This window comes from Populus nigra, chromosome 1 (assembly GCF_951802175.1).
Source record: "Populus nigra chromosome 1, ddPopNigr1.1, whole genome shotgun sequence".
Taxonomy (NCBI): Eukaryota; Viridiplantae; Streptophyta; class Magnoliopsida; order Malpighiales; family Salicaceae; genus Populus; species Populus nigra.
The window spans coordinates 18,183,561-18,205,055 of NC_084852.1; the positions used below are offsets into that span (position 1 = coordinate 18,183,561).

At 32.6% G+C, this 21,495-nt stretch overlaps 1 protein-coding gene across 1 annotated transcript; it reads right to left on the reverse strand.

The window, feature by feature from the left end:
* Positions 1 to 10,914: 10,914 nt before the first annotated feature.
* On the reverse strand, positions 10,915 to 12,723 carry LOC133677236 (7-deoxyloganetin glucosyltransferase-like). The gene is made up of 2 exons (XM_062099150.1): positions 12,159 to 12,723; positions 10,915 to 12,005 (listed from the first exon to the last, which is right to left on the reverse strand). The coding sequence occupies exons 1-2, from the start codon at positions 12,670 to 12,672 to the stop codon at positions 11,068 to 11,070; spliced, it is 1,452 nt and encodes a 483-aa protein (XP_061955134.1). The 5' UTR covers positions 12,673 to 12,723; the 3' UTR covers positions 10,915 to 11,067.
* Positions 12,724 to 21,495: the final 8,772 nt, after the last annotated feature.

Here is a 21,495-nt window from a genome sequence, read left to right on the forward strand (position 1 = left end):
ATAATTCCGTCTCCAAATCTGTCGATATATACCGACAGATTTATTCCTTCGATAATTCCGTTGGTATATACCGACGGTTTTGCCGACGGGGTATACAGTTCGTCTGGAAATATACAACGGCGTGGTGACGTCAGACGATTTTACCGACGAAAATTACCGAGGGATTCAAACTGAGTGACGTGGCGCTGTCACCGATGGAAGCACTGACGGAATCACCGACGAAAGTAATCCGTCGGTGATTCCGTCAGAAAAAAACCATTATATGCACCCATCTGCCGACACTCTCTTCCTTTATTTCTCCTTCTTCTTCTTTCCCATCCCACCTCTCCCCTCTCAAACTACAGCTTCCCTCCCAAACTGCAGCCAAACACCCATCCCAAACTCTCCACTATTCTCAACACGAGCACTCAAGTTTCTTATATCTTGTACGTGGTCACAATATCCGTTTCTTGTAGATTTTATCATTTTTTTGTAAGTAAATCTATCCTTTTTAGTTTTAATATTTAATTGTGAATTTTATTGTTTTAGTATATGTATTTTGTTAATGTTTGTACTTGTTTAATTGTTATTTGTCAAAGAAACTTGTAGTATGAATGTATAATTTTGTAGTTGTTATAGTTTGTTTTAGATTTTGTCAAATTATATTTGTTTGTAAATTGTTGAAATTTTGTTTGAATTACATCGAATTAAATGTATCGTTGTGATGAAATAAATAATTAATAGCTTGTTTAAGTGTCTTGTTTAATTGTTATCAATTATATTTTGAAGTTGTGATTTCTGTAAATTTATATATGTATAAATTTGTATGTATGAACGTTGATAGTTGATAATTGATAATGAATATTTAACATAAGTGTTGTTTTAGTTTGTTAGATAATGTCGGGGAAAACCAATATTTTTGTTATGTTTTATAGAGGTTCAATAGAAGTCATGGATGATCGTTCATGGATGTATCGGGACTCACCCCAAGGATTGCGGAGGATGGATTATTGTAACGGTGTCCAGGGTTTTATTAATTTCGCAACATCTATTCCGAGGAATTTTACTGATGGCGGTATTAGGTGTCCATGTAGGAAGTGTAAAAATTTAAAGTTTCTGCATCAAGATATTGTAACGATGCATCTTCTATCCAAAGGGTTCATGGAAGATTACCTGTGTTGGTATGCTCACGGAGAACTATTTGTTCCTGATGAGAGCATGGAAGAACAGGTGGTTGGGTCAACTTCTAGTGCTAGCAACATGCATGAAGTTGGAAATGAGAACAGTAATCCTTACAGGAATATGGTTATGGATGCAATGAGAATGAGTGAAGGTAATGTCAGGGAATGTCCAATCATAGAAGAAGAACCTAATGCAGATGCAACAAGGTTTTTTGATCTGTTGAGAGATTCTGACGAACCATTATGGGATGGCTGCACGAACCACAGTAAATTATCAGCCGTAGCACAGGTGTTCACCATTAAGTCAGATCACGGGTTGAGTGAGGCCGGTTATGACAAGATTATTGAATGGGCGAGAAGCATTTTACCTGAAGGGAACAGGCTGAAAGAGAACTTCTATGCTGCCAAGTCCATGATGAAACCCCTCGGTTTAGGATACCAGAAAATTGATATATGCCCTAACTTCTGCATGTTATACTACCTTGAAAATGCTGAGATGACCGAGTGCATGACATGCGGGCATTCCCGTTACAAACCTAGAACTGGTAGAGGGAAGACTCTCATGGCATATAAAAAACTTAGATACTTCCCAATCACACCTAGACTGCAGAGGTTATTTATGTCACCAAGGACTGCTGAGCACATGACATGGCACCAATCACACCATGCGGTTGATGGAGTGATGGTTCATCCTTCTGACGGTGAAGCCTGGAAACACTTTAACAGTATGCATCCTCCCTTTTCAGCTGAATCAAGGAACGTGCGTCTTGGGTTGTGTACAGACGGATTCAACCCATTCGGGTCATTTGCTGCTCCTTATTCTTGTTGGCCGATCATACTGACGGTTTATAACTTGCCACCAGGGATGTGTATGAGGCCGAAGTTCATGTTTTTATCTATGGTCATACCAGGTCCGAGCAGTCCGGGGCGGAATATAGATGTTTGTCTTCGTCCGTTGATTGATGAGTTGACGCAGTTGTGGTCCTCTAGAGCTTTGACTTATGACATCTCGAGGAAACAAAATTTTGTTATGAGAGCAGCTTTGATGTGGACTATCAATGATTTCCCAGCTTATGGAATGGTTTCTGGTTGGAGCACGCATGGAAAGCTAGCATGTCCATATTGTATGGAGAACAACAAGGCATTCACGCTAACAAACGGGGGTAAAACTTCTTTTTTTGACTGTCACTGTCGTTTCTTGCCACATAACCACAGGTATAGAAATAACAGAAAGGATTTCTTTGTTGGCAGAGTTGAAAATGATGTTGCACCCCCGCGTCTTTCCGGTGAAGAATTGTTTGATGTTGTGTTAGAGTATGGTGAAATTGTGTTTGGTCTCCAATCAGGTAAGTAGAAGTTTCCTGGTTTTGGTTTGACCCATAATTGGGTGAAGCGAAGTATATTTTAGGAGCTTCCTTATTGGAAGACCAATCTTCTCCGCCATAACCTTGACGTCATGCACATTGAAAAGAACGTGTTTGAGAACATTTTCAACACCGTCATGGATGTGAAGGGGAAGACAAAGGACAACATCAAGGCTAGATTGGATGTAGCGCTGTTCTGTAACCGTAAAAATATGGAGTTGGTTTGTGATGGGTCACGGGTCGCAAAACCAAGAGCAAGCTTCGTGCTAGAGAAAAACGCACAACTACTAGTCTACAAATGGCTTAAGAGTCTGCGTTTCCCCGATGGACATGCCTCGAACATATCAAGGTTGGTTAATACGGAGGAATGCAGATTATATGGAATGAAGAGTCATGACTGCCATGTGTTTATGCAAACACTCATCCCATTATCTTTTCGTGATTTGTTGCCAAAGGGGATATGGGATGCACTAACGGAGATTAGTCATTTCTTCAGATACATATGCTCCAGCAAGTTGAATGTTGATCACATTGAAAGGCTTGAAAAGAATATCGTCGAGACAATATGCAAACTTGAGATGATATTCCCTCCATCATTTTTTGACTCAATGGAGCATCTACCCGTACATTTATCGTTTGAGGTAAAAGTTGGAGGACCGGTCCAGTACAGATGGATGTATCCATTCGAGAGGCTAGATATTACAGTTGCTATGACATTTATAATTAAATGTTTTTATTTTTATTTTAATGTTTTTAATTGAAATTTTTTTATTAATATATATATATATATATATATATATATATATATATATATGCAGATACTTGTTCAATCTTAAAAAAAAGGTTAAGAACAAGGCGCATGTTGAGGCGTCAATATGTGAGGCGTATATTATTGAGGAGATCTCAACATTTATCTCATACTATTTCGAACCTCATTTGAGAACGAGGATAAACCGTGTTCCACGGCATAATGATGGTGGTGAAGTGCATTCAAGTGGGAACTTGTCAATATTCTCCAATCCTGGACGACCCACACCTAAAAATGCCGTGAGGGGAAGATATTTGTCTGAAATAGAGTTCAGACAAGCACACAATTATGTCATATTTAACTGTGATAAGTTTAGACCTTTTATTAAGTAAGTGGATGCTCGACTTAAACTTTGTCAAGAGTGTACTATTTATGTTTTGTGATACCATACACTCATATACTTTGGAACAACCTTGCAGGCAACATCGACGATACTTACTGTCCAATAACTCACAGCTGACCGAATCCCAGATCTTTCAATTACAAGATGAACAATTTGCCACATGGTTTAGAACACATGTAAGTCCTATCACAAACTCATTATCTCTTGCAATGTAATTAATTGTAGTCAATGTTACATAATATCCGTTTATTGATTATTGTTGTGTTTAATTTACAAGCTAGGTTTATCAAATGGGAGGTAGTGCTGCTATTTCACTGTCTTTACTATGTCTGGGCCCTGAAAGAAAAGTCAAGTGCTATAATGGATATTTTGTCAATGGATATGTCTTTCATACTGAAGAATAGGGGCATGGAAGAAAGACATACAACAGCGGTGTTTGTATTAAGGGATCGACTTCTAGTGAGTTTGAAGTTGACTACTACGGTAGATTGGAAGAGGTCATCGAATTGCAATATCATAGCGAGCAAAATAGAGTGTTTTTATTCAAATGCTATTGGTATGACACAACAACTGACAGAGGAATCAAAGTAGATCCTCACTATGGTCTCGTTGAAATCAATTCAAAAGCTAGACACCGCAACGTAAACGACGTCTTTGTTTTCGCAAAGCAATGCCAACAAGTTTATTACACATACACCCCTTCCTTTAGAAAGGACCGATCAAGAGTTGATTGGTTATTCATTTTAAAAACAAAACCCAAGGGTCGTGTCGAGGTTGTTCAGGATGAGAACGAAGACACAAGTGTGATAGATGAAGTCTTTCAAGCTAGTGAGTTGGTTGAACCATACCGAGTTGCTTCGTCGATTGACTTAGAAGAAAATTTGAATTTTCGTGTTTTCAACGATAGTCTTGTTGATGTTGACGCAGAGGAGTTGAATGTTGTTCTGAGCCCTACTAGTGGAAAAAAGAATGTTATTGAAGAAGATGATAACGAAATTGAAGAGTTCGATGAAGCTGATGATAACAATTCAATAGAGGACGAAGATGAAAATTCCGACTAACTAAACATGTTATAAAGCCTTATTTTTATAATGTAATAATTTGAAACATGAAATATTTATTCTTCTTTAAGGGTCAGCCTTTGTTATTGTGTTGTGTGTGTTGTAAGATTGCAATTCAAGATTTTTTGAGAGGGCTACATTAAAAAAATAAGAAAAATTTACCTTTTCAACGACGGATATACCGACGGAATATAAACCGTCGGTATTTCACAGAGAGTTGCAAAAAAAATTACGAGATTTTGCCACATTCACCGACGGATTTCCGACGGCATTTCCTACGTCAAATACCGACGGAATCACCGACGGGTTGTCGCACGCATGTCCGACACGTGTCCGTCTGCACGATTACCGACGGAAATTTCGATGTCCAATACCGACGGCATTACCGACGGATCACGCATGTCTGACACGTGTCTGTCTGCACAGTACCGACGGGAATCCCGACGGATTTGCCGACAGATCGAAAAGTTTGGCGGGATTTCCAAACTTTTTTGGTGCGAATTTCAATTAATTTCCGACGGAATTACCGACGGAAATTAATTGCACCGACAGCAATTAATTTCCGTCGGAAATATTGCTTTATATACCGCCCATCCCCCCACTTTGTTCATTTTCTCCTCTTCTCCTCTTCTCCCTTTCTCTTCTCCTCTTCTCCCTTGCTCTTCTTCTCTCATTTATATTTAGCTTTTAGAAGGATTTTATTGTTTTGGTGGTAGTTTTAAAAAGTATGTATTTTTTTTTCTTTATCTTTGTATTTTTTTTATTTTAATTATGATTATTTTTTTTGGTGTTCTTTGTTTTGTATATTGTTTGTAGATAAAATCTTAAATTCAACACATTATTAAGGTAAGCATTTTTTATTCCCAAATTTATTTTGAATTGATATAATGTTTTTTAGTTTTATGTATTGTTTGTTTTGTGTTTATGTTGTGTGTTGTGTAGTGTTTTTTAGTTTTTTAATTTTATTTATTAATTTTAGTTTTTAGTTTTGATATTATTGTTTGTATTGCTATAATTGTTATTGTTGAATTTATGTTAAAAATGTTAATTTATATATATATAGAATTGCATTTAATTAGTTTATCTTAATTTAGGATATTATTGTTTGTATTGCTATAATTGTTATTGTTGAATTTATGTTAAAAATATTAATTTATAAATATAATTGTTATTGTTGATTTATTTTAAAAATGTTAATTTATATATATAGAATTGCATTTAATTAGTTTATCTTAATTTAGGATATTATTGTTTGTATTGCTATAATTGTTATTGTTGAATTTATGTTAAAAATGTTAATTTATAAATATAATTGTTATTGTTGATTTATTTTAAAAATGTTAATTTATATATATAGAATTGCATTTAATTAGTTTATCTTAATTTAAGATATTATTGTTTGTATTGCTATAATTGTTATTGTTGAATTTATGTTAAAAATGTAATATTAATCCGTAAATTTGAATGTATGACTTAAATCTAATGTTTGTAACTCTAAGTACCAATTTAACAATGAATGTTCATAGTTGTAATTCTATATGATGTTATTGAATAAAATGTTGTGTTGATGATGATGAGTTGGGTTGAGATCCAGGATAATTGGATCGGGATGTGAAATAAAATTGGAAGTGTAATATGATTTTGTCGACAACTTGGGACCCCCCAGTACAGGGGAGACTCTGTCAAATTTTTTTTAAATAATCGAAGTTAATTATATAATTATTCGTATACATTTGTGTAGATGCGTAGAATGAAATCTACAGCACGTCGTCAGAAGACGGTTGCAACTAGTTCTTCTAGCAGCGAGGAGGACGTATCCTTAGGTGCTGATCACGGCGAGGAATCTACGCCAACTTGTGATGCTGCCTCTTCTAGCGCGGTTTCACAGCGCAGAAGCGGTGTGCCTTCACAGCGGGGTCAATTCACCCGCAAGTACCAGGCACAATGGAAGGATGACCTCTTAATGTAAGTTTGTTTAGGTTTTAGTTTTTTTTATATACTTATAACATAATTTATGAACAACTAATTAATATTAATTACTACTTTTATTTAATTTCAGGTTCACAAACATTGAGGCTGCAAGGACTATAACATTGGCGTTTAAATCGTCGATAGAGATTCCATTGTTTCAATGGAGCCATGTTTCCAAACATCCTGAGTGGAAACCTAATATTGATGCATGGTTTAAGCGATTTCAGGTCGGTGTTAATTTTTAATAAATGATTTTTATAATTTTATATCTTGTACTATTTTTATTTTATATGAATTATTTATATACACAGAACAAATTTGAGTGGGATAGGGTGGACAACAATGTTGTGAGAAGGGTATGGAAGAATCATGCGGCAACTAGGTAACATCGAAAATAATATTTATTTTTGTTTTATAAGTTTATGTTTTAAATTCTAATTTGTTACTATAGAAGTAGGTTGCGTGATTTTTGGTATGACACCCAAAAAAAATCAAAAAGACATGCGAGGGATAACGGTCTTGAAGGATGGAATGAGATGGCGGTTTGGCAGGAATTCAAATCGCCATTCATCTCGGGGGAAATATGGACGGCATATATTGAGCACGTGACCTCAGAGGAGTTCTCACGGCGCTCACAGTCTGGCATCGACAACCGGAACCAGCAAATTTATGGTTCGGTGACCACGCACACTGGCGGATCCGTCCCATTCAGCGCACATGCAAAACGGATGGTAAGATTAATTTTAATGAAATATATCGTTAATTAATTTGTCATTCCTTACAATATATTTAACTTTCAACCTATTTTTTCCTTACAGGCTGCGTCTCTTAGACGTGAACCGAGTCCAATGGAGCTGTTTCTAAAGACGCATGTGCGGAGTCAAGACCGCCAAAAGGGGGTGCAGCAGTTCGTGGACAACCGTGCTCAGCACTTCGTGGTATGTTCGTTCATTCATTTTATTTTGTAAGTTATTATTTTCTTGAATTGCATCTTGAATTGCATTTGATGATTTTTTTACCGATGGAATTTTCAGGAGACCTATAATAGCCGGTTGAGGGAGAGATATGGGGACAATCCGTTGACCCATCCAGATTTCGATCCAGATTTGTGGATGGAGGCGGGATCGTTTGGTGGACCCGATAAAAATAGGGTCTACGGGCTCTCGAACACTACGGCTGACAACTTGCGTTTGACTCGTAGTGTCTCAACTGTTGGAAGCTCTCCATCAGTATCGAACACCTAGTCTAAGGAGTTCATTGCGTTGAAACAACAATATCAACAACTCTCGACGAATTATGATGAGCTCTGTCAAATAGTCATGGAGATGAGATCAAAGATGGGTGACGATACTTGTGCAGCTTCTTTTTGGCCGTATGGTTCCGGGAACAACCAGCCTCCTCCTCCAGCTCCGCCGCTATTCTAGTTTAATTTTGCTTTTTAAACACATTAAATTTGTAATAAATATTATTTAACATTACTTTTACATTATTAATGTTTAATGCATTTCTATTTGTTTATTAAGGTTTTTTACAATTAATAAATTATTTATATATATATATTTTAAATACCTACCGACGGTATTTAACAGAGAGTTGCCGAATAATTACCATCCATGCCATCATTACCGACGGCATCACCGACGGATTATATTCGTCGGTGATTAACTTCCGACGACATTACTAGCCATGCCATAATTACCGACGGATTTTCCATCGGTAATGCCGTCGGTAATTACCCTTGAAATTACCGACAGATTTATTCCTTCGGTAATGTTCCCGCGGGAAACTTTTTTTTGGGCGCGTGCGTATCCGTCTGTAAACCGTCGGCGTTTCTGTCGGTGGGTGATTTTTTTTATTTGCGACAGAATTAGCGACGGAAATGGGATTTACCGACGACTGTTTTACCGACGGACGTGTTCCGTCGGTATGATTTTCACCGACGGATGTCATTGCTGTCACCGACGGAATGAGTCCGTCGGTAACACTGGATAATGTTGTAGTGATTCTCTCTCTGAAAAAATACTTATTTAAGTATCAAAAAGTCTCTTCACCTTCCCCAAAAGGGATCTTTTACAGATATTAATTATGAACAGCTTTGACTTATCAAGGACCAAATATAAGCTGTCAACTACTTTGGCTAAAGAAAATGAAAGAGATTATTATGACCAATTGATTAATTGATTGTTAAATTCACGAACCCCATTCTCTAGTTAATTGGATTTTTGGAACATTATCAATTAGTATATTTGATGTGTTTTACAGTGGAGGAGCAAAAGGATCCTAATCAAAGAAATGTTGATAGAGAAGAAAGATTGGAGTTTAAGAACGATCATCTACAGTCAGAGAACCAGGGCATGGTGGTGCAAATGTTGAGCAGGCATATTCTTGTAGTAGTTGCATTTGGATACTTGTATTTTGGATCTATGTGTAACATTTTGAAAATAATTCTCGATAAACAAAATAAAATCAATTCCTGTTGTCTAGTAAAAAATATCTTCTTCTTTTTTTTTCTTTTTTTGCAATTAAACCATGCGCATTTTGATTTTGTGACCATGGGTCGGTGAAGTGGTTATTTGCGAAAATCAGATCCTTTCTCGAGTGATCTCACTAAAAGCTTTAACTTTTAGGATTCTCCACTTTAATTGATGAGATGATTTCTTCACTTTAATTATTTGCATTTTGAAGATGTCGAATACTTTACTGGTTTCAAATTTGTATTTCAGCATGGATGTATTCGGTCCAGAAGACTGCCTATGTTTGTTTGTTACTTTTTTTTTTTTTTTTAGAAATTATTTTTTAAATTTTTCTATGTTTATTTGACTTTAAGAAAGTTGGTCAACGGTAAATATTTTCCAGTCAAAGAAAAATTTGACTTGATTTCCAGAAAAGTATTTTCCTGAAAAATTTAGGTGGAAAACATTTTCTGAAAGTTGTGAAAAATTTAGAAATATCTTATTATTTGTTAATTATATCAAATTTGGTCCTCAAACTTTTGATTGTTATATATATTTTGTTTTGAATATTTATTTTTCAATTTCATCTCTTAAAATTTAATTTTTATATTAACTTTGGTCTTCATTTTTATAATTGTTATTTGCTTTTTCCTTATCAATTTTTTATTGAATTTTTTTATCTATCAAATTTGATCCAAATTTTTTTGATTATTACCTCTTTTTTTAAATAATTTATGGAATGTTAATTATTATTATTTTAATTTCTTCATCTTTCATTTTTTTTATTTTTTAGATTTGATCTCTATTATTTTGATTATTATTTATTTTATTTGAGATAATTTATAAAATTATATATTTTTTTAAATGTCACTCTCATTTAAATTTTTAATTTGTAAGATTTGTTTCTTATTATTTTAATAAACTTGAGAAAAATAAAACATTAATAAGTTATTTTTCAGCTTATTTTTCATGACATAACCAAATACTAGAAAATATTTTCTAATTTATTTTTCATTGCATTACCAAAAATTAAAAAATAATTTATTTTTACAGAATTTATGTTTTTAAAATTTATTTTTTAAAAATAATTACTGTAAAAAAACGGGGCATAAGATGAGAAGGTAGCTATTGGTCACAGCTTCATTTGAAACTACAGTGGACAAATTTGCATAGGCGGCTGGGAACAAAACGTGGATTGAATAATTGTTTTTGCGTGTTACAATAGAATAATACACAATCAATTGACAATTTTATTGCTTGGCCGACCCAAAAACCTAGAATTATCTTTTTAGATTTGGCATGTAGTTAGATGTAAGACTTTCAGCTGTGCATGTTGCTAGATCCAAAAAAAATTTAGATTTGACTAAATCACTGAACTTAAAATTTTTAGTTTTATCCGGATTCAAGTCTTTTCTATATACCAGTTATATCAGATTCAATATACTTAAAATATTATTTATATTTTAAATATTATTTTTATATTTATTAAAAAATTATTGTTAATTTATTACGAAGCTCATACCAATATACTAGTTTTTTGTTATATCACATTTCTTACTAAAACTTGAAAGTGTTTACCAATATATTATATTATAGAATATTATAAAACTATTCTTAGTAATTTTTTTATCAATTAAATTTTTTTGATTGAAATAGTTTTTTAATATAATATTTACTTTAATTTTTTTAATTAAAATAATTTTTTAATATATTAGGAGCAAAATTTTCAAAAAAATATTATAAATAAAAATCCATTTACTATCTCAAGAATTATTATTTTTTAATTATATGCTAGTACATCGCCAATCAAAAGAAAGATACAAAGGAAATTGCATCAACCAAAGTAAAATAATAATAATTTAGTAGGATACTCAATACTTGAAATTGCTTGCCATGCATTCAGGCTTCTAACTTATTTTCTTGTTAGAAAGAGCTTTTACCAATTGATCCAGGTTCCGATGAGAACCATTACCGGCCAAAGCTGCCTCCTCTGCCTTGGTTTTCCATTCCATTGCCTTCTTTCTCATTGCTTTTCCTTTCTCTCCCTCCATTAATTCTCTCACAAGTTTCTCCACTTCATCTCTTTTCACATTGTTATCTATCTCCATGCCAATGCCCCATTGATCAGTACAGGCAAGCCTACAGTTGGTCTGTTGCTCAGCGAAAAATGGCCAACAAACCATTGGCACGCCACCACAGATACTGTCCAACGTTGAATTCCACCCCATGTGACTTAGAAACCCTCCTATGGAAGGATGCTTCAAAACTTGTTCTTGGGGACACCAGCTTACAAGCATGCCTCTATCCTTTGTTTCAGATAAAAATTCAGGTGGCAACATTGCTGCTTCACCTACAACAATATCAGGTCTTATTATCCATAAGAAAGTTTGGTTGCTGTTGGCTAGTCCCCAAGCAAATTCTATCATTTGCTGGGGTGTTATTACAGTGATGCTACCAAAATTTACGTACACCACAGATTTTGGTTCTTTGGAATCAAGCCATTCAATACACTCTGGCTGTTCTTTCCAAAGATTGGAGCCAATATTTTTCAGATCACCATTTGGAATCTGATCAACAAGCAATTGAAGAGGACCAACAGTGTAAATCGGAGGAAACATTGGGGAGAGAGCATCCAAAACATCTTGTTCGAAGGAGTCGAATGTGTTAAGAATGACAGCAGAAGCTCTTGAAGTTCTGTCTATTTCTCTTTTCAGGAATTGCAGCATGACGTCGTTTACGTCTGTAGTTCTGATAAAAGTTGGAAGATCCTTCAAGCGGATATCTTTCATTCCTGGAATCCAATCTACTGGTGTTTCTAAGTAGCCATTTGTTAGATCCCTCGCATCTGCAAACAGCAAGTTAAGATTAATTTCATCAGCATATATTGTAATAGGAAATCAGTAAATTAATTATGCAAAAACTATAACTTATACTGAACTATCAAAAAACATTTATCATAAATTCATGCACCAATTAATGTCTTAAGAAAGTTGTTTACCTTTCAGAGGTATTAAGCCTCTTTCGATGAGAGGACGATACTGCGAGTAGCCCAAAACACCACAGGCGCTAGGTGTCCAAAACACTGCTTCAGGAATTCCAAATTCTTCAGCTGCATCAAGAGTGAAACTCATGCAAGCATCAGCGACAATACATGTCACCTGGGGCACAACACCTGAGGAGTTGAGCTTGGCAATAAGATCACATAGTGGGGCTAAAGCAGTTTGGGAGGTGTATTTGCAAAGAGATGGGATATCTTGAGTGGCATCAGCAATATCTGATGATGGAAGACCGTCAGGGATTGTCTCAAACTGGAAGTCTGGGAAGCCATCAAGGGAGTTGGTGCCTCTAGACTTGAGTAAGCGTTTGTGGTTATACTCTGTATTAACAAAGGTTACGTGAAAGCCTTTGAAGTGGAGTAGTTTTGCTAGTTTGAGCATTGGGTTTATGTGACCCTGAGCTGGAAAAGGGACGCACACAGCATGAGGTTTATCAGCCGGAGCTAAGGAACCCATCTCTCTGTGTTTTCCTAATCACACACAAAAAGATTGGATGGCTATCAAAAGTGGAAACACATGGCCTTTTATAGAAAAGAAGGGTTCGTACTCCCCTTGTCTTCGAGTATTGTTTTTTTATTTATAAGAATATTAAAAATTGTTGTGCTAATAATCATCATTTCTAATAGAGTTGGGAAAGGGGGAAAGTACACTGGATGCGTAGTTGTCTCAAAATACATATACATATTCAGATCAAATTAAGTATATTAACCTTCCCATACCGACGACACATGGTCAAAACACATAAATGAAAGGAAAATCAAACTATAATTCAATATATCAATTAGGGAAAGATTAAAAAAAAAAAAAAGGTGAATTGAACTTGGACTTCAGCTGGAATCCAACCTATGGGTTCTAGTTGAAGCTGAATGTTTGTTAACTATAAATTGAAGATAGTTCAACCAAACTTGCGAACACCAATAGTAACTCTTTGGTTTTTGAGATAAAAAAGAAAAAGAAAAAAAAAGATTGAGATATATTTATTTTAAAAACGTAGACTTTGAATATGTGTATTATAAACACACCAGTTCATAGCTGGTATTGGATTTTACTCAAATCTCTAGGTTTGACTTAAGGATATCCCCTCCACCAGGTAATCGACAGTTGCCCTATATATCTAATAAATATTCTATTAGCCTAGCCATGCCTGTCATGCAATCAAAATCCTGGCAGTGACTTAAAATAATGAGTTGTTTATTACTTTACCAAAATCTTCTCGATCTCCTTTCCACATAAGTGGTAATAAAATGTTTTTTAAAAGGCCCGCAGGGAGCTAATCTGTTCGTTGACGTTCCTAGAGGCAAAGAAAGCAAGACGATATGCTTATGTAATCAATGATCAAATAAACAGTCACAGAAAACATATTATACTAAATACTATTATATTCATCAGCGCTCCGCTGCTGCGGGTCAGACTACCATAACAAAAAGTTAAAAGAGTTTGAAGATTTATTGGGCAGTAATATTAAATCTAATTAAGCGTTCAATCTTGAAATTGGTAATTTGATTTTTTATTTAGTTTGGTTTTGGAATTAAATTATGTAAGAGCTGATTTAAAATGAATTATTTAATTTAATGGATCTAAAAATAACTTGAATGATCCGTAAAAATATGTAATAGTTTAAAAAAAAACTTTAAGAAAAAGATGATTCCAGATTGAATTGACCTTGGTCCCTCTATGACCTAGGCCATGGATTTTAATGGGTTTAATAACTTTATTTTTTTAAAAAATTATTTTTATTTAATTTTATGATAACATTAAATGCTTTCAAAATCGAGCACTAACTCTAAAAAAAATTATTTGAGATTGTGATAACCCTATAAAAAATAGAAAAAAAATAAACCATGAATTTCATTTTTCAACCAATCTAATATTGAAAAAGAGAGAAACAAAAAAAATTAAAAAATTAAAGGATCAAAAACTTAAATAAAAAACATATTAGGTTTAATGGGTAAATCCTCTAAATTTATGAATTGGATAACCCGGGTTAACATGTCAAACTTGCAAACCGAGTAATGGATTTCATTGGGATTAATAACTTTTTTTTTCCTAAAATATTGTTTATTTAACTATATAATAAAAAAATTAAATGATTGCAAAATCGAGCGTCAAATAGATACTGAAACTTTTTTTTAAGAATATAATAACCTCATAGAAAGTAAAAGAAAATAAATTATGAAAATCAATTCTCAATTAGCCCATTATTTAATGATAAAATTGAAAAAAAATGCAAAGTTAAACTCGTCATACCCGTCAACAAACCCATGGACTTTCTAAAATTTAATTAGTATTTTTTTTCAAAACTATTTTTTTTAATTATATGATACAAAGAAAAATAGACAATCACATAATCGAGTTCAATTAGGAAAATAAAAAAAGGTACCCTGCTAAACTCACAAACCGGGATAATCAGAGTTGCCTTACCAATATCGCAAACCGGGTCATTGACTTCAAAAAATTTAATAACCTAGTTTTTTAAAAATATTTTTTTTTATTTAACTAAACTTTGTAAAAAAAAAAAGACTGTACTGCAATGCTGAGATATTTTTCTGATACCAACCTAATACTGGGATATCTTTTTGATACTATGATAACCATATAAAAAACAAATTAAAATAAATTATTAACTTTAAATTTCCATAAACACATCATATAAAGACTAAATTAAAAAAAATCAATAATAAAAAAGAAAAGGAGGGGTCAAAATAAAATAAAAATAAAAATATTATAAATTACTATTGTAATCCCCAATGCTAATGTACGTAGGGAAATAATGTTTTCTTCACATCTTTTAAATTTATACTTAATTAAAACATGTGGGATATTCACTGGAGATACCAACATTATTCACGCACACACAGATCATTGTGAAGGGCTATGTTTATTTTTTGACAATTTATTTTGGTCATTAAAGTTTTATTTTAGGTGATTTGATCCTAATTTAAGACCAATTGCTTCTAATTTATTAGTCAAGGGCTACATTGGAAGAATAGGGACTGAAATGAAAAAGGGTGACATTTTAGAAGTTTCGAAAAAGATACATTTTTGGTCTTCTAACTTTTAAAATGACATAAATTATACGAATACCGTGCTTCATTTTTTTAAATTTAATTTTGGTATAAAAATTTATTTTTGTTATTTTGATCCCTAGTTGAGAGAGAAGAGAGAGAGGTTGTTAGATTCTAGGAAAGAGAAAAATATCATTGACACCGATTTATGCCAGCAAAATAGTCGATATTTGTATCAAATTATTCCATTTGATATAAGAGTTTATATAAGTGTTTTTTTTTACCTTTAAAGTTTATGAAAAAAAACATATCTGAGTTCGATTTGATTTTTAGTTTTAGTTTAATTTTGATTTTTGGGAAGATGTTTTGGTTTTTCTCAAGGCCATGGATAGGTTTATAACAATTCCAAATGTGTGTTTGGGTAAAAAATGAAATGAAAAAGTAGTTTTTTGTTGGTAAAAAAACATTAAGCCCCGATTTTCTAGCCACCATAATGACCAGAATTTGAGCAAATCAAATGACGCGTTGTCTATTTTTTTTTTCAAAATAAACATCCACCCTAGTTGCAACAAAAAAAAAAAGCCTAGCTGCGCGAGCCTTGACAAAATAGGTTAGACCCAACAACGTTTGGTGTTTGCTTTGTTCTTCTTTTTTTCCTAAAATATTTTATTTCTAAGTATTTTTTTATATGGTTTTTTTCTCTGAATTGTTTTGTTTGTATTTACATTAATACTCATTCTCTCTTTCATTTTGTTTATAGAGCATATTTTAAATGACAATTATTTTTTTTGTTATACTTTTAAATTTTGAAGAGATTTTATGATTCATCTATAATTTGTTTTTATCTTTTGTATATATGAACTTTATTTTTAAAAATAAAAAAATTATTTCTAGATAATATTTCTAATATGTGTAACATTGCATAGTATTTTTTTCTTTTATTTTATTCAATCAATTTAATTTATGTCCATATTTTTATTATTGTTTGTTTGAATAAAATTATTATTTTAATAAAACAATTAAGCAAACACAACTGGGTGAATGTCTTGTCTTGCGAGATTAAATATCTTGATTTACACATGTCTCTTAATTTTTATTTTTTTTAGTTATCGTTTATGTTTATGTTTTTTTTTCATTTATTAAAATACATAATTCTTGATTTATTTGATTACATGTATGCAAAAGTTTTTTGATTGTCACTTAAAAAAATTTAAATACAAAAAACATATTGAAAAAACCTTTATATATAATTTTTTTATTTAAAAAAAATATAAAACTCGCGAAGAAGTACAGGTCAAGTATCTAATATATATAAAAGGATAATTTTTTATTTTCTTATCAATTCTAAAGAGTTTCTTTGACCTTCAATGTGTTGCACTAGGGATATCAGTGATGGGAAACAGCCCAACATAGACAAAGCTAATGAAAGGTGCATTTTATTATGGCACCAGGCAAGAACCTCTTTGATGAGGATAGTTGACCCAATGACAATGAAATAGTTATTGGATTTTCTGAAACACATACACATAATATAAATAATACACTTAAAATTTTTCAAGAGTCTCAATATTTTTCTAGACAGATCTATGGTTGTTTAGGATTTATACAAAGATTACTTGAATATCAAATATTATTTTTGGTTTTGAATAATTATTTCAAGGTTAGGTTATTGCAAACCATAAGTCGATTAAGTGTCCAACGTCTAATAGTAATCCACATGAATTACTGGTAAGAAATTTCTTAAACCTTTTTAAGAGAGAGATTGTTATGCTTTTGAGTGTTAGCTCTCTTTTTTTGTGTTTTTCAAGTGTTCTGTAATATATTGTACTGTATACTACTTAGGTAGAAAATAAGAGATATAACATTCTATTTATAGGAAAACTTAAAACTCTATAAATGATAAAATATCAATTTTTCTCCTGAATAATATCACATATATTATTTCAAGATAATTATAGGAAGTTTTTCAATCAAGGCCCTATTTGATTTTTCTAGATCTAAAATTGTAATTCCATGTATAAATTACATTTTAATCCTCAATTTCTAAAACTTATTTACAATTAAGTTACACTTGACTAATCATTTCATTTTATTTTTTGACTAATGGTTCTTATAATGTGTGTGACCCATTAATGTAAATCATGTTAATAAGTTTACTCAAATATAAATCACAATTCTAAAAAAAATAGAATTAAATAAATTAAACAAATAAATTTATTATTGATAGTGATGAGTGGAGAAGAAGAAGGGTTGGTGAAAAGTAATTAGAGAGGCATTAAAGGAAAATCAGGAAAAAAATAGAGGCTTGTTGGGCATGTATCTGAATTTAAGGAAATTAGATAGTTGATTATAAGTCTTTATAAATTATTATTAATCTTGTATGTATTAATGTTAATTCTACCATGTCAAACGGGGACAAGTGAAAATGTTAAAGCCTGTCGTGTCAAACATAGACTAATGATAATGGTAAAATCTACCATTTAGGAAGGAGATCAATGAAAGTGGTAAGGTTTGTATCTGAGCAAAAACCAATATGGTGACATAATACTATAGTTAAAAGGCTAAATGTAACTATGGATATTAATTTTAAGAAGCAGAATGAGATTTAATGTATGGGTTAAACCAATATGGTGACATAATACTAAATGTATGGGTTGATAAGAAGCAGAATGAGATTTAATGTGAGGAGAAAAGGGTAGATTTATATTTAAGTTAATTTGAAAGATTTAAATGAAATGGCTTATGCTTATGCATTATAAAACATATATGTTGTCTTATGCTTATGCATTATAAAGCATGATTGTAATATTGCAAACATTAGCTGCAGATTGTTTTATGTCACTAAATATATTTAAAAATATACGCATGATTGCAAAAATATATATTTAAAAATATATTCATGGCAAAGTATCTTTTTCAGTCAGTAGTTTTACAATAAAAAAGGAGATTCTTCTATCAGCATTTATGTCACTTTAAATTTTTGTTTATATAAATCTGTTTTTTTAAAAGATTTATTTTTATGATATATTTAAACAATATAATTTGAATCTACAAATATTAAAAAATAAAATGAAATCCCTGTCCATCTATTATAATTATATATTTTTTTATTTAAAGGTGATGTTATCTAGTAGCATGTCATTAGTCATTTGAGTCCATTAATAAAAAAACACAAGGAGATAAAAAAAACAAAAGTATCAAGTGGTGATGATTGGTTGTCCTTTAATATATCGTCATCAGTCTCCTTTAATATATTAGTTGAACAACTAACAACAGGACAGCGAACGGCCTGAGTAAAGTATTGTCCTTAATATTGAATATACGTGAAGGGTTTCTTCCGGCGGTGGCCACCGATGTCACCAGATATTGTGGGACAATGAAGATCATACGTCTTTATCATTTTATTTAAAATATTAAGAGTTCTGGGCCTTCAGCGTTTTAATTTAATGGCTATTTAATTTTAAATTTTATTCTTTAAAAAATGAATTATTCTCTGTATGATCAGTTCATGAAAATAAATCTATGCAACCACGATTGCAGGATCTAAGTGTCCGGTGCATTTATTATTTGTCCAACGAAATCCTTCTAAAATCTTTTTTTGATAGTTACCGTGTTGAATTGTTATTTTTTTATTTTTTAATTAATTATTTTCTCAACTTCATTCTATATTATTACTGTTTATAAATTAAATTTTATAATTGTTTTCTTATTTTTTTAGAGTTACTTCAAGTTTAGTAAGTTAAATCAGGTTAACTCAAATTATTTTTTGTCTTTTAGTTTTTATTTTTTTCAACTCAATCCTTTAATATTGGATTGAATGAAAATTGTGTTTTATAATTATTATTTTTTATTTGTTTTTTATGGGGTTATTATGGTCTAATGACTCAGATCGCAGGTTAAGCCGTTGACTCGGGTTTTTTTATCCCTTTTTTAGTTAATTTTTTTTAATTTTATCCTTTAATATTGAGTTGATTAGGGAATAGACTTCATAATTTATTTTAGTTTTCATGTTATGAGGTTATCTTAATCTCATGACCCTAGTTACTTTCAACATTAGGTTCATTAAGATTTGAGCTTCATAAATTGTTTCAATTTGCTTTCTATAGAGTTAACCTGGTCTCATAACCTCGGTTTAATAGGTTAATCTGAGTTGATTTGGCTCATTTTTTTTGTTAAATTTTATTTTCAATTTTCATCCTTCAATATATTAAGTTGATTGAAAATTGAGTTTAATATTTTTTTTATTGATTTTCTTTCTATAAGGTTACGAGAGTCTCATAACCTGGGTAGCGGATTTGAAAGAGCAACTCACATTAATCTATAATGTTGTCATTTCAATATTTAAAAAAGATATCATCTTGATTTTTTTAATCAAATCATATTTTTATTAGTTATTTGGGTTGTTTTTAGATATGCTAAGTAGATCAGATCACATCAAATCAACCTCAATATAATTAAAACAACATTTCCACTAACAAAACAATTTAACAACATTTAAATATTTTTTACATGACAAAATAATAATAATATATTTTTTACTTTTGAAATTTGCTTGCTTTCTGTTGTTTTCATTTCTTGCAGTTTATTTTCATCATATCCAACATATTTGGGTGTTGTTTCATGATTTTGCATATTTTTTGTTTCTGTTTTTATTCGAGTCTTCAGTTTCGTTCATATTTCGAATAGACTCGCTTGCTGCTCGCGAGACTATCATTGCAGTTTTGTTTTGCTTGTTTTCTAGTTTTTATTGTTTATTGAGTCTTATATATATTTGGATTATGCTGCCAAGTTGGTTCTATTTGGTGTTGGTTTCAGTTTCGCAAGAACCGTAAGAAGGTGAGACGAGAAGTGTGAGTGTGTGAGGATATTAAGAGTGTTTGAGCGAAACACAAGCGATGTGAGGATAATTTTTTTTACCACTAACCAATTTTTATATGTTAATCATGACAGATCAAAACAACAACCCACCCCATCCCGAGGGAGTACTTACGTTTCAAATGCACGTTATGACGCAGATGATAGAGAGGATGAATTTTATGATGGGAAATGTGTGTGACAGACTTGATAGGGTTGAGAAATGTGGTAACGAGGTTGGTACAAGCACCCAAAATGTGAGGAAGCTTGGGGTTGAACCGAAAGCAAACAATGGCAATAGGGCTGAAAGGCCAATGTGGGTTGATTATGAGGATTTTAAGGAGGCCGTTGATGATATTGATGATGGTGGTTTTGAGGATGAGACCATAGGCCATCAGGAAGGTTTTCGACAGCCTAGAAACCGAAGGGATTATGGGAATAGAACTAGGGGCCAATTTGGCCAAAGGGAAAATTTTCGTAGTGTTGGGGGACACGCTAATTTAGATGGTGATTTGGATGCTATCAAACTGAAAATACCTTCTTTTCAAGGTAAAAACTATCGTGAATCATATTTGGAGTGGGAGAAAAAGGTGGATTGGATTTTTTATTGCCATAACTATTCGGAGGCGAAGAAAGTGAAATTGATAGTCATCGAATTCACGGATTATGCACTAATTTGGTGGGATCAGAATGTTATTAGTAGGAGGAGTGGAGAGAGGCTAGTAGCATCATGGGAGGAGATGAAAGTTTTGATGACAAGGCGATTTGTTCCTAACCACTATTATAGAGATTTGTATATGAAATTGCAGGGTTTGAATCAGGGTTCTAGGTCCGTGGATGAGTATTTCAAGGAGATAGAGATCACCATGATTCGAGCCAATGTGATTGAGGATCGGGAAGCTACTATGACTAGATTTTCTAAATGGGCTGAATAGGGACATTGCGAATGTTGTAGAATTACAACATTGTGTGGAACTGGAGGACATGATCCATATGACAACGAAGGTGGAGAGGCAAATAAAGAGAAAGGGCAATACACGTTTTTAGACCAATTCAGCTTCATCTTCCTCAACATGGAGGTTGAATTTGAAGAGAGAGGGGACTGTCCAACCAAAGCCTTATGCAAAGGCCAACGCTGAACCACCTAAAGCCAAAAAGGATACTCATACAGATGGGAAAGGTAAATCTGAATCTCAACCTACTCGTGATAAAGATATTAAATGCTTTAAGTGTTTAGAGAAGGGGCACATTGCATCTCAATGTCCAAACCGAAGAGTTATGCTTACAAGAGATAATGGGGAGGTTGAATCTGAAAGTGACAAATCTGAAAGTGAAGAGATGCCACCTTTGGTGGATTGTAGTGATAAGGAGATTGCACATCCTGTTGAGGGGGAGGCCTTGGTTATAAGGCGTGCGCTGA